The sequence below is a fragment of the Procambarus clarkii genome, chromosome 30 (assembly GCF_040958095.1).
Source record: "Procambarus clarkii isolate CNS0578487 chromosome 30, FALCON_Pclarkii_2.0, whole genome shotgun sequence".
Taxonomy (NCBI): domain Eukaryota; kingdom Metazoa; phylum Arthropoda; class Malacostraca; order Decapoda; family Cambaridae; genus Procambarus; species Procambarus clarkii.
In genome coordinates, this window is record NC_091179.1 from 12,417,646 (window position 1) to 12,432,548 (window position 14,903).

The 14,903-nt window shown below is 39.9% G+C and overlaps 1 protein-coding gene across 1 annotated transcript in view; it reads left to right on the plus strand.

The window, feature by feature from the left end:
• LOC123747744 (protein sax-3) overlaps positions 1-14,903 on the plus strand; it is a 287,736-nt gene that overhangs the window by 57,796 nt on the left and 215,037 nt on the right. The window contains exon 3 of the mRNA XM_069333656.1: positions 8,781-8,928. Within this exon, the coding sequence (XP_069189757.1) occupies positions 8,781-8,928 (148 nt within the window). The remainder of the gene's footprint in view (positions 1-8,780; positions 8,929-14,903) is intronic.

Below are 14,903 nucleotides of genomic sequence, written 5' to 3' on the forward strand. Positions count from 1 at the left end.
ATGTAAGGAGAGACCTTGCGAAACGCATCCCTAAGCATCAGACCAAAATTAAAAGTGCGAAAATGAACTTGGGATAATTTTTTTTCAACTTATCTCGACCGTGAATAAAAACTTAAGTAAAATATTGAAGATTCGTATTAAAATCATTATATATATATATATATATATATATATATATATATATATATATATATATATATATATATATATATATATATATATATATATATATATATATATATATATTTTTTTTTTTTATAGGGAAGGGAGTACCACCTCTGGCTGGAAGAAGGGGGACCCATAGCCTCGGAGGAAACCACACATAACGCATTGGAGGGAATGTAGGTCCCCTCCAATACAGTTTCTGTGTGCTTTTCTCCTACCACCCCCTTCCCTTTTTTTTTTTTTTCCTTTATTGTGTGTATATATATATATATATATATATATATATATATATATATATATATATATATATATATATATATATATATATATATATATATATGTATATATATATATATATATATATATATATATATATATATATATATATATATATATATATATATATATATATATATATATATATATATATATATGTCGTACCTAGTAGCCAGAACGCACTTCTCAGCCTACTATGCAATGTCCAATTTGCCTAATAAGCCAAGTTTTCATGAATTAATTGTTTTTCGACTACCTAACCTACCTAACCTAACCTAACCTAACTTTTTCGACTACCTAACCAAACCTAACCTATAAAGATAGGTTAGGTTAGGTTAGGTAGGGTTGGTTAGGTTCGGTCATATATCTACGTTAATTTTAACTCTAATAAAAAAAATTGACCTCATACATAATGAAATGGGTATCTTTATCATTTCATAAGAAAAAAAATTAGAGAAAATATATATATATATATATATATATATATATATATATATATATATATATATATATATATATATATATATATATATATATATATATATATATATATATATCCGTTCCTGTCCCCAGCACAAATCTTGAGATTTCTTACTCCAGCTGCTTTCTGACTCTCCCGTTCCTTCTTCTTTCTCCATATTTCCTTATTTCCTGTCTCTTCCTCCCCACCGTCTTCCCGTCACTCCGTCCACCATGTCCAAACCAGACTGGACATATGTTAAGTCCGCCTGCGAGTAACGCCAACACCGCTATAATAGACGTCACCCCCAACCACACACTCCATCCCCCATAACTCTCCTCTCGGCATCTTGAACTCCTTCCTCCTTGTGCGTACTCACCTAGTTGTATTTATCTAGTTGTGCTTGCGGGGGTTGAGCTCTGGTTCTTTGGTCCCGCCTCTCAATTGTCAATCAACTGGTGTACAGGTTCCTGAGCCTACTGGGCTCTATCAAATCTACAAATGAAATATGTGGTATACAAGATTCTGAATGATTCCTTACATAGGTTCCTGAAAGCTGTTCTGATGTTAGCCAGCCTCGCATATGCCGCAGACGTTATTCTCTTTATGTGGGCTTCAGGAGACAGGTTTGGTGTGATATCAACGCCTAGATCTTTCTCTCTGTTCGTTTCATTAAGTACTTCATCTCATATTCTGTATCCTGTGTCTGGCCTCTTGTTTCCACCGCCTAGTTTCATTACTTTGCATTTACTCGGGTTGAACTTCAACAGCCATTTGTTGGACCATTCACTGTCTGTCTAGGTCATCTTGTAGCCTCCTACTGTCATCCTCTGTTTCAATCCTCCTCGCAATTTTTGCATCATCGGCAAACATTGAGAGAAAGGAGTCTATACCCTCTGGGAGATCATTTACATATATCAGAAACAGTATAGGTCCAAGGACTGACCCCGGCGGGACTCCGCTTGTAACGTTCCGCCAATCTGAGACCTCACCCCTCACATTGACTCGTTGTCTCCTGTTGCTTAGGTACTTCTTTATCCAATCCCTTTCATTCCAGCCTACATCTCCAGCTTTTTCACTAGCCTCTAGTGTGAAATTGTATCAAAGGCTTTCTGGTAATCTAAAAATATGCAGTCTGCCCACCCTTCTCTTTCTTGCCTGATTTTTGTTGCCTGGTCGTAGAATTCAAGTAACCCTGTGAGGCAGGACTTACCATCCCTGAACTCATGTTGATACTGTGTTACAAAGTTCTTTCGCTCCAGATGTTCCACTAGCTTTCTTCGCACAATCGTCTCCATCAGCTTGCATGGTATGCAGTTTAGGGACACTGGCCTGTAGTTCAGTGTGTGTGTGTGTGTGTGTGTTAGCTACCAGCCCCTTGTGTTTGTTCCCATCGGATTCGTGTGAATCTCTTTAATCATTAATGCAAATATCAAATGAGTCATTATATGAATTGTGTCGCTCGGCTGATTGTGTTTCAGCTAATTGTATTTCGACTGACTGTGCCACTCAACTGATGGACTGTTTACCAGATTTAATCTAGAAATGAATCCTGTTTTCGAAATTTTGAATCAGCTGATTTTGAATCAGCTGATTTTGAGTCAGCTGACCAGAGACAACAACACACAATAACAATACCATATGACTGCAAGCGGGAGAGAATTAGTGGCTCATCCCATGACTAGGACCAGCCACATGATTGGTCCTCGAGCTCATCCACTGACCAATCAGGTAAACTCACAGGATTATGAGGGGGTTAACTGATCTAATTGTGACGTTCCCTTCCTTCTCCTCCGAGACGAAACATATTGGGTTATATGTACCTCCCTTCCATGTATTTTCTCTAGGTTTTCCTTGAAATTTTCCTTGACAAATAGAATGCATTAGGAAGTGATGTGGTGGAGGCTGACTCCATACACAGTTTCAAGTGTAGATATGATAGAGCCCTCATCATCAGTTGTACATCAGTTGATTGGCAGTTGAGAGGCGGGACCAAAGAGCCAGAGCTCAACCAAGTGCAAGCATAAATAGGTGAGTACAAATAGGTGAGTACACACTCACACACACACACACACACACACACATTGGGGCCTGATAGCTGAGTAGACAGCGCTCTGTACTCGTAATCCTAGGGGTCAGGGTTCGATCCCTGGTGATGGCAGAAACAAAATGAGCAGAGTGTCTTTCACCCTGATGCTCCTGTTACCAAGCAGTAAATAGGTATCTGGAAGTTAAGACAGCTGTTATGGGCTGCTTCCTGTGTGTGTGTGTGAAAACAAATTATCTAGTAGTTAGTAACAGTTGATTGACAATTGAGGGGCGGGCCGAAAGAGCAGAACTCAACCCCCGCTAGCACAACTAGATGAATACACACACACACACACACACACACACACACACACACACACACACACACACACACACACACACACATACACACATAAAATAGTTCGAGCGATTGATAAGGTGTAAAGAGAGGAAATGTTTACAATGAATAACAATGAATAACAAGAACAAGGGGGCAGGGATTGAAGTGTTAGACTCAGATGTGTCATAGAGATGTTAGAAAGTTTCTTTTGGTGTAAGGGGTAGAGATTAAACAGAATAATCTAAAGGAGTTAGTTTTAGAGGCTAAATCCACGAAAAGAAAGGCGCGAAATGTGGGGTCCAAGAGCTAGAGCTCTGTTCTGCAGGCACAAACAGGTGAGTACACACACTTGCTCTTCTCCCTTCCCTTCTTTTCCTCTAATCTTGTACCTTTTTTTCTCTCTCAGTCTCTCACATTCTTTGTCATTCTCAATATATGTGTCTGTATGTGTTTCTCTCTCTCTCTCTCTCTCTCTCTCTCTCTCTCTCTGTCTCTCTCGCTCTCCCTCCCTCCTTCACCTTTCCAACACTTTATTTCATTCTTCCCAATCTTCCAAATGACGCTTCCTGTACTGGTGGTGGTCCATTATTAATGGCCTCAGGACAATATCTGTGGCAAATAAAGGGAGAGGGAGTGTGTTTGAGCGAGAGAGAGAGAGAGAGAGAGAGAGAGAGAGAGAGAGAGAGAGAGAGAGAGAGAGAGAGAGAGAGAGAGAGAGAGAGAGAGAGAGAGAGGGGGGGGGGGAGAGAGAGAGAGAGAGAGAGAGAGAGAGAGAGAGAGAGAGAGAGAGAGAGAGAGAGAGAGAGGGGGGGGGGAGAGAGAGAGAGAGAGAGAGAGAGAGAGAGAGAGAGAGAGAGAGAGAGAGAGAGAGAGAGAGAGAGAGAGAGAGAGAGAGAGAGAGAGAGAGAGAGAGAGAGAGACCGTGTTTACTGTGTTTCGCCCCGGATTATATTCTCTTTGGGTGAGATAGTAAAGAACAAGTGCATGAATGGCATAACATAAGGGATATTTATTGGGTATTAAATGTATCAACATGGACAGCTCATGTTCCGTAGGCAAGGGTCATTCGATTATGTCTCTGCGTTGGCTCGGGGTCTTGAAGTGGGTTGAATGTAGTTATGTGTTAACTAGCTATTGAGTACTGGTCTGGACTTCTTCATATGTAGCGCCTCGCTGATGTTCAGTCTTTACCTTTTACCCACTATATATATATACATATATATATATATATATATATATATATATATATATATATATATATATATATATATATATATATATATATATAATAGAAACGCTGAATATAAATAATTTAATTGATAAAATGCTTCTTAGGTTTTCCTGAAGTTTCTTGAAGATAAAGAAACAAATGGAACGATGTCCATGGAGGAGAGAATGCCTGTTTTCTTGGTCTTCGCGATGCAATTGCATGTAATGCGAACGCGCTCTTTTGTTTCAAATGTTCTTGCGTTTGTGTATGTTTGCGAATCTCTGTGATCTTAAACATATGTGATCCTACGTTATTTTTCGTGTGATTGAGAGCGTCTTCAGTATTTTGCAAAGCTTAAATTCATCCCATGTTAAGTTTTTAACTGTCCTCGTCTCATTATCTAAATCCATCTTTATTCTTCTAAATTTCTCTCTGTCTCTCAGACACACACACACACACACACACACACACACACACACACACACACACACACACACACACACACACACACACACACACACACACACTCCTACACACACACTCACACACAGGGGAAAGACTACCGGAATTAAACCTCACTTCGTTGGAAGACAGAAGAGTTAGGGGGAAGGGACATGATCTGTACATTCAAGATTCTCAAGGGAATCGATAGGGTAGATAAAGACAGGCTATTTAACAAAAGGGGCACACACACTAGGGGACACAGGTGGAAACTGAGGGCCCATATGAGCCACAGAGATATTAAAAAGAACTTTTTTAGTGTCAGAGTGGTTGACAAATGGAATGCATTAGGAAGTGATGTGGTGGAGGCTGACTCCATACACAGTTTCAAGTGTAGATATGATAGAGCCCAATAGGCTCAGGAACCTGTACATCTGTTGATTGACGGTTGAGAGGCGGGCCGGAAGAGCAAAGCTCAACCCGGCAAACGCAACTAGGTGAATACAACTAGGTGAATACACACACACACACACAAACAGAACCCCCCTTTCCCCCGCTCTCGCTGTCTAACTTTGATCGTATTTTTCTTCAAATGCTGTGGTCATCATTCCATCCCTCTGTCGTTCATTCCATCTCCCCTACACCAACAACCTACCTCAACTCTCCCAGGAGAGAGTCATCAACGTGTGACCCTACACTTTCCATCCCTACTTCCACTCTCGCCTCTAACTCTCTCTCTCTGTCTGTCTCTCTCTCTCTCTCTCTCTCTCTCTCTCTCTCTCTCTCTCTCTCTCTCTCTCTCTCTCTCTCTCTCTCTCTCTCTCTCTCTCTCTCTCTCTCTCTCTCTCTCTTTCTTCTCTCTCACTCACTCTCACTTCCCCAAAGTAGTTACCTTTTTCTCTCGTCTAAAATCCCTGATATATCGTGTTTTCTATACCTCTACGAAGCTCACTAATTTTCAGTGTTTTCGCGCATTCGCTTTAGCATTGCTATTTCTGTCTGTCTGCTTCTCTCTCTCTCTCTCTCTCTCTCTCTCTCTCTCTCTCTCTCTCTCTCTCTCTCTCTCTCTCTCTCTCTCTCTCTCTCTCTCTCTCTCTCTCTCTCTCTCTCTCTCTCTTTCTTCTCTCTCACTCACTCTCACTTCCCCAAAGTAGTTACCTTTTTCTCTCGTCTAAAATCCCTGATATATCGTGTTTTCTATACCTCTACGAAGCTCACTAATTTTGAGTGTTTTCGCGCATTCGCTTTAGCATTGCTATTTCTGTCTGTCTGCTTCTCTCTCTCTCTCTCTCTCTCTCTCTCTCTCTCTCTCTCTCTCTCTCTCTCTCTCTCTCTCTCTCTCTCTCTCTCTCTCTCTCTCTCTCTCTCTCTCTCTCTCTCTCTCTCTCTCTCTCTCTCTCGTTCTCTCTGAAAGAATGACGGAAGCTTGGCCTTACAGCTTTAATTTAATGTTCTCTTCAGTGCTTGGTCATTCCCACCTTTCTCCTCTCTAATCTATTTTTCTCTCTCCTCTTTTTCTCCTATATGTAATATATTTAGTTATTTATTTACATGGAAATTTTCTTAAAGTTCAGATTTGCTACGCCTGTTATGCATTGCATTGTATCGCGAGGAGTCTGATAATCTTGTATTTTACTGAAAACAAACACAAACTCTACTAGATTAAATGATTTAAAATTTATCTCTGTTTGCGAAATGATACATATGCGAAATCCAGAGTTATACGAAACTCTGCAATACCCTTAGAATGGAATTACGCAATATGCAACGATATGGCCTGCACCCGACGCATTATTCGCTAGTAATGTGCCAGTTTTAGCTGTTTAATTCTCAGAATGAATGTGTACGTAGAATATTTTTTTTAAGCACGTAACTAATTTAAATGTGGGTGGATAATTCCGAAGACTTTTTTTGCCAAGTGCCGTCATATTTATCCTTTGAAGAGGAATAATAAACGCCAATTATTTGAAATGTGCTTCCCATTTTTTTTGTTTTTAATATATATATATATATATATATATATATATATATATATATATATATATATATATATATATATATGTATATGTATATGTATATATATATATATATATATATATATATATATATATATATATATATATATATATATATATATATATATATATATATATATATATATATATATATATATATATATATATGTATATATATATGATAGCAAATTGTATGAATGAAGGATTTTGTATTTCTGAATATGCTTCATTTTTATCACTGAAATATTGTTTCAATTAAACTGGGATTATCTATATTATTTTTTAGCACAGCACTGTGTAATACCCTGAAAACCAAAGTCAAAGTGTAATTTCACAGTTCGAGTAATATATTAATCCGATTTGCATGTATTCACTACTTTTCTCTTTGCTGCACTTTGCAATGGGTTGAGATTCAGCTTTTGAACCCTGTCTCTTTAGTTGGTTGAATAACAAGTTCCGAAATCCATGGACTCTATATAGTTCTACAGTGTATATAACAGAAGTGTATATTATACACTTCTTTATGGACGCCATTACTCCGACTACTTAATGATGATTATTATTGATCATTAGTGATTACTTAATCATTACCCCGCCTCTTCTTGATTCATTCTACGTGTCGAAGACTCTAGGGTCGAGTCCTTTATATCACTGTGATTCTTTGTGTGATGTGAGTACATTATTTATGTTCCATCATTCGTGTTGCAGAACAGGTGTGGGTGAGGTGAGTGTGAGTGTGTGGCTTTAACGAGTGTGTACTCATCTAGTTGTGCTTGCGGGGGTTGAGCTTTGGCTCTTTGGTCTCTCCCTTCAACGTCAATCAACTGATGTACAGATTGTGTGTGTGTGTGTGTGTGTGTGTGTGTGTGTGTGTGTGTGTGTGTGTGTGTGTGTGTGTGTGTGTGTGTGTCAGATGCTCTATGTGAGTGTTTTTGCCTAACAATGAGTGCTGGGACCCACTTTATGACCCTGGCTCTCATCCTGTACCCATAAGTCGACCAGTGTGTGTGTGTGTGTGTAATGTCTCCCTATCGCCTTCGGGTTTCGCGAATTTAAATATATATTCAATAATGGGATCAGGCTTCACCATTGTCCGACGCTCCTGCTTTCACACTCACTGCTGAGCCCTCATACTGCTGACATTTCGCGTGTCTGTTAGACCATGCTGGGTGATCAGCTTCTTTAATAGGGGCTTAACTCCATCCCCATTAACAAGGTTTCAATGGGGGTTTATCTCGAGCCCCATTTTACAAGGTTTCAATGGGGTTCAACACATCACAATGTTCCTGGGAGCTTGTCCCCTACCATTCCACAGCTCTCTGAAACTCTTTCTTATCCTTTCTAAAAATTATTGATTCGTGTAGTGTTGAGATACATTTCTCAAGAACGACCCCTTACGGTGACCTGCATTGGTCGTAGTGGTGATCCTCGGAGGGGGGGGGGGGGAACTCATCAATATACTTGTGTTCTCTCGCATATTTCTTTTGCTAATATGCTCTGCCTTATCTTTATCACTCCTTCTTGTGTGTTTTGGAGTGGCTCGTATCTATGTGGACCACGTATGCTGACGTGGTCTGAAACACCCAATCTGGCCATTGGACCGTTTTAAACATGTAATTTATGCTATTAAATTGGATTCGAACCCCTTAATAATATTATTAATACATTATTATTTATCATAATATTTATTATGACTGTTATACAAATATTTCTATCGAAGAAAATGGGGTAAACACAAAACAATAAAGATACTCACCATCATCATCATCCTCCCCCTCATCATTATCATCATTATCATCATCATATGCAACTGTATTGTAATCAGTTGATCTCCATCTTCCACAGTTCTTCGAGACGACTTCAGAACGTCTCCAAGCGGGGCCCGAGTGGTGGCGGGGGAGAGGGCCGAGCTCGAATGCTCCTCCCCCAAGGGCCACCCTGAACCCCTGGTGTCCTGGACCAAGGATGGACACACGCTTACCCTCGATGATAGGTAAGGAGCCGGCCAATAGATCACACACGGTGAGAGGTAAGAAGGTTCTTGGGGGATGGGGAGATCACACTCAATGATGGGAAGGAAAGGGGTAATGGAGTGAAGGCATTAATCGATAAAATGGGTAAAGTGGGATAAATCACACTCAATGAGAGTGAGAGGGAGGAGGGGAAACACAGAAGATGAAGAAGATCAGCAAGTGTATATATGCAGCTCCATATAGGTAATTACTCACTGTGTGAGTGTGTGTGTGTGTATTTTTGTGTACACTCCTACACACACACACACAAACACACACACTCACCAGCCCTCCTCTTTCACCTGTCTGAATAATAAATAACACATTACCTCACCAAATCAATCACGGCCGCTACCGCAAGCAATAAGGTCGAAATACCTAAACGTAACTGAGAGAATGAAATGCCTATCACGATCTGAAAAAGCCTTAATATCTGCTCCCCAATCTAGGCCCCTAAGGCTCCTTCATTATATATGACACAATGAAACCAATTAACTCGGAACAGGTGTTGTTGTCATTTCTGTAAATGTTTATACGCGTTCTACATTCTGTGATGTTCGTGAGTCGATTAAAGTTCTAGAGTGATTTATTTACCACGATGATGCTATGGTGTTATAGCTTGTTCTGAACCGCGCCATAATGGCTGTTGATATTGGTGTTATGTACAAAATATTTGCAGAACTTTCTAAATAGATGATTCGGATATTTAACGTGTTCATTAACCTGTTTACTTTCGCTTGCTATGACATACACACGTACACAGATACACACACGCGCCACACACACATACACACACATACACACACACACACACACACATACATACTCACACACACACACCACAGACTCACAGTAAGGAAACAGATATGCCTGAAAGGGTTTCGAAAGTCCTCTTTGCTGAACGAAGCTGTGGGTAGTTGAAACATTTTCAATGAGAAAATGGTAGATACCAAAACTATCAGTTGAATCCAATGATCTATAGGAAAGATGGGAAGCCACGTGAGTTACTTTCATTCTATAACTACACTGAGGCAATTACAAACATTCCATCAAATACTCATAAACACATGTTCGCCCCTCTTTCCGTCTCTCTCTCTCTCTCTCTCTCTCTCTCTCTCTCTCTCTCTCTCTCTCTCTCTCTCTCTCTCTCTCTCTCTCTCTCTCTCTCTCTCTCTCTCTCCCTCTCTCTCTCTCTCTCTCTCTCTCTCTCTCTCTCTCTCTCTCTCTCTCTCTCTCTCTCTCTCTCTCTCTCTCTCTCTCTCTCCTTTCAAGTTTATTTCTCATTTATACTTCTCTTTTACCTGCATTCCATTGGCACACGTTTGAGTTTCACTGCTGTATCTTCTACCCACAAACTTATCATCCTACTCTTTCTCTCCCCCTCTACATATATCTACCGTCTTCCTTCTACTTCAATCCCTTCTTCCTCCTTCTATCCACTCCTCTTACCATACGCTTCCTCCATCCCCACGTTTGATTTCCTATCACTCCCTATCTCCTATTCGTCCCTCATTCTCCTTTCCATTTCACTCTTCTACCCTTGCATTCTCATCTCGCATCCTGAGCTGCTCTTCCCACCTACCCAAATCTCCCACTTTCCTCACTCTCCCCTTTCCTACTCTCACTACCTTCCCCTCACCCCTGCAGAACAACTCAAACTTTAAACTCCCCTTTATTTACTTAGCATTTACAACCCCGTGTATCTTAGGCTCAATGTTAATTATAGACAGGAATGGCTTTTAGAAGAGGGAGAAGGTGCTCTTGCTTTCCTCTGGTGTGTACGTGAATACCACTTAAGATATGCTGCCTTTTCTACACTGGTTATATCACGTCAGATATACTGCCTTTTACCGTGCTTATCACCTTAAAACACAGTCTTTCCCCCTTGTGTATCACCTCAAACATACTGCCATCCCCCCCTGTGTATACCCCCCTTCAAATATACTGAAATCCTCCCTGTGTATACCCCCTCAAACATACTGCCATCCCCTATGTATACCACCTCAAACATACTGCCATCCCCTGTGTATACCACCTCAAACATACTGCCATCCCCCTGTGTATACCACCTCAAACATACTGCCATCCCCTGTGTATACCACCTCAAACATACTGCCATCCCCTGTGTATACCACCTCAAACATACTGCCATCCCCTATGTATACCACCTCAAACATACTGCCATCCCCTGTGTATACCACCTCAAACATACTACCATCCCCTGTGTATACCACCTCAAACATATTGCCACCCCCTGTGTATACCCCCTCAAACATACTGCCACCCCCTGTGTATACCACCTCAAACATACTGCCACCCCTTGTGTATACCCCCTCAAACATACTGCCATCCCCTATGTATACCACCTTAAAATTCAGAATTTTCCAACCTACACCAACATACACATTCCTCCGTCTCTCATGTATTTATTCCCTTTCAAACTGGTGCCTAAAACATGGCACCATTTTCTCAAGTGTTTCTGATACTATGATTTCCATAGACACAAACAGATTTCCATAGACACAAACAGATTTCCATAGACACACAAACAGATTTCCATAGACACAAACAGATTTCCATAGACACACAAACAGATTTCCATAGACACACAAACAGATTTCCATAGACACAAACAGATTTCCATAGACACACAAACAGATTTCCATAGACACAAACAGATTTCCATAGACACACAAACAGATTTCCATAGACACACAAACAGATTTCCATAGACACACAAACAGATTTCCACAGACACACAAACAGATTTCCATAGACACACAAACAGATTTCCATAGACACACAAACAGATTTCCATAGACACACAAACAGATTTCCATAGACACACAAACTTATTTCCATAGACACACAAACAGATTTCCATAGACACACAAACAGATTTCCATAGACACACAAACAGATTTCCATAGACACACAAACAGATTTCCACAGACACACAAACAGATTTCCATAGACACACAAACTTATTTCCATAGACACACAAACAGATTTCCATAGACACACAAACAGATTTCCATAGACACACAAACAGATTTCCATAGACACACAAACAGATTTCCATAGACACACAAACTTATTTCCATAGACACACAAACAGATTTCCATAGACACACAAACAGATTTCCATAGACACACAAACAGATTTCAATAGACACACAAACAGATTTCAATAGACACACAAACAGATTTCCATAGACACACAAACTTATTTCCATAGACACACAAACAGATTTCCATAGACACACAAACAGATTTCCACAGACACACAAACAGATTTCCATAGACACACAAACAGATTTCCATAGACACACAAACAGATTTCCATAGACACACAAACAGATTTCCATAGACACACAAACAGATTTCCATAGACACACAAACAGATTTCCACAGACACACAAACAGATTTCCATAGACACACAAAACTTATTTCCATAGACACACAAACAGATTTCCATAGACACACAAACAGATTTCCATAGACACACAAACAGATTTCAATAGACACACAAACAGATTTCAATAGACACACAAACAGATTTCCATAGACACACAAACTTATTTCCATAGACACACAAACAGATTTCCATAGACACACAAACAGATTTCCACAGACACACAAACAGATTTCCATAGACACACAAACAGATTTCCATAGACACACAAACAGATTTCAATAGACACACAAACAGATTTCCATAGACACACAAACAGATTTCCATAGACACACAAACAGATTTCAATAGACACACAAACAGATTTCCATAGACACACAAACAGATTTCCATAGACACACAAACAGATTTCCACAGACACACAAACAGATTTCCATAGACACACAAACAGATTTCCATAGACACACAAACAGATTTCAATAGACACACAAACAGATTTCCATAGACACACAAACAGATTTCCATAGACACACAAACAGATTTCCACAGACACACAAACAGATTTCCATTGACACACAAACAGATTTCCACAGACTATGTAAAAAACAAGAGATAACAAAAAATATAGCAGAAGGCACTGGGAACAAACTTAGACTGTATCTGATCTTCGCGAACAGCGAAGGCAGTAATCGGCCACGAATCTCAGACACGAATTCAGTCTTACATCATAAATTCTCAGATGTTCAAACACTTACGTAAAGCGTCAGGTAGATACAACGAGCGTTAAGGGCTTTTTTTTCTAAACGACTGTTTCCATAAACCGAAACAAAGCCCTGGAACTCCCAACTTGAGGAATATAACACCATACTTCCGAAGCCTTAAAATGGGCTTGAAATATGTTCATATTGATTTTGATATGGTTTTTTGTTTCATTTCTCATTTTCATATATGACTGATATATCAATTTATATGGCGTGGGCGTGTGGTCATTAATGCTTCTGAGCTTCTGTAGTAGTCAGGAGGGAGTCGAAAAAATATTACAGTTTGGCAGCAGACTGCTGCTTCTGGAAACATTCCCTATTAAGACTACTCAATAGTTCAGTCAATAAAGCTCCTAGAGCCTTCAAGTCTCCTAGAGCCCAGGTGAAGGATATATATATATATATATATATATATATATATATATATATATATATATATATATATATATATATATATATATATATATTACAGAACTCGTTGATTTATACCCGTACGGGGTCAGGTGATATAGATAAAAACAAGGGGGATACATAGGGGGTAAATGGGGGACGAAGCACATAAGAACATAAGAATAAAGGTAACTGCAGAAGGCCTATTGGCCCATACAAGGCAGTTCCTATCCCAAAGATTAATCAGGTGTAATTGGTCTGTTATGTTGAACAGTGTCTTCTGTGTTGGCATCGTTATGTTCTGGTCTTGTCCTTATTCTCATGGTGGGTAGAGTAAATAGTTCCGTGATTTGGGTGTTCATGGTAGGTTGTTCTATTTTTATGTGAATTGCTTCAAGAATTTGTAATCTTCTTGCATCAAGATGCAAGAAGATTACAAATTCTATATATATAATGTATATATATATATAAGGGCTACTCGGCTGCATCAGGGTCTCTCCCCCATTGTTTCCACTCTTTCCCTTTCTTCTCCCTCCCTTTCCTTCTTAATCCCCATACCCTCCCCATCTCCCCTTCAATCTCGAAGAGACAGACATTTCCATTTATATATGGTAAGAGTTCCCGGCTGGACTTGAGTCTCTTCTCCCCACCCCTATCCTTTCATCCATTCCTGTCTCTCCCATTCTTTACCCTAGCATCCCTTTGATCCCTTTGTCCCCATCCCCTTGTGCTCCCTCACCCCGCCACTCCCTCCCTTCCTCACCCCTCTTCTCTGTTTCTACTCTCTTCCCTTCTCTCACATATTTTTAAGAAGCCTGAAACAGCTGTGTGGATCTCTTGGAAAATATATTATGATCATCGAATTAAACTCTAGTGAATCACATCAAAATATTTCACACTTGAATTCATGAAAATCTTTTAAGGGATCTCTGTAAATGCTAATATTTCATAAAACATTTAATTTAGGCTTAGTGCAACCAGCCTATTTCCGCCCCATTCCCCAGACCATTCTCCCTGAAAAATTGGGTGAGGCTAGTCCCAAGCGTCTGTCCTCAATCCTTGGATAGATAGACCTACAGACATTCTGTCTCGTAGGTATAGATATACCTCTCAAAGTTATTTAAGTTTACCCAATATTCTGTCACTCTACTTTATCTCGTCCTCCCGACTGAATCTCTTCCTGCCGACTGAATCTCTTCCTCCCGACTGAATCTCTTCCTCCTTATTACCTTTCTCCTTACTCCGCCCCTTCCCTTCTCTCCCTGCGTCTCTGTCTCTCGCGTTTACTCGACTTCTCAAACGTCATAAATATCCTTAACAGGTGCCAGTCACGCATCAACATGGCCAAACATGTCCTCTCCCGTGTTCTATCTCGCTCGCGCTCTAACG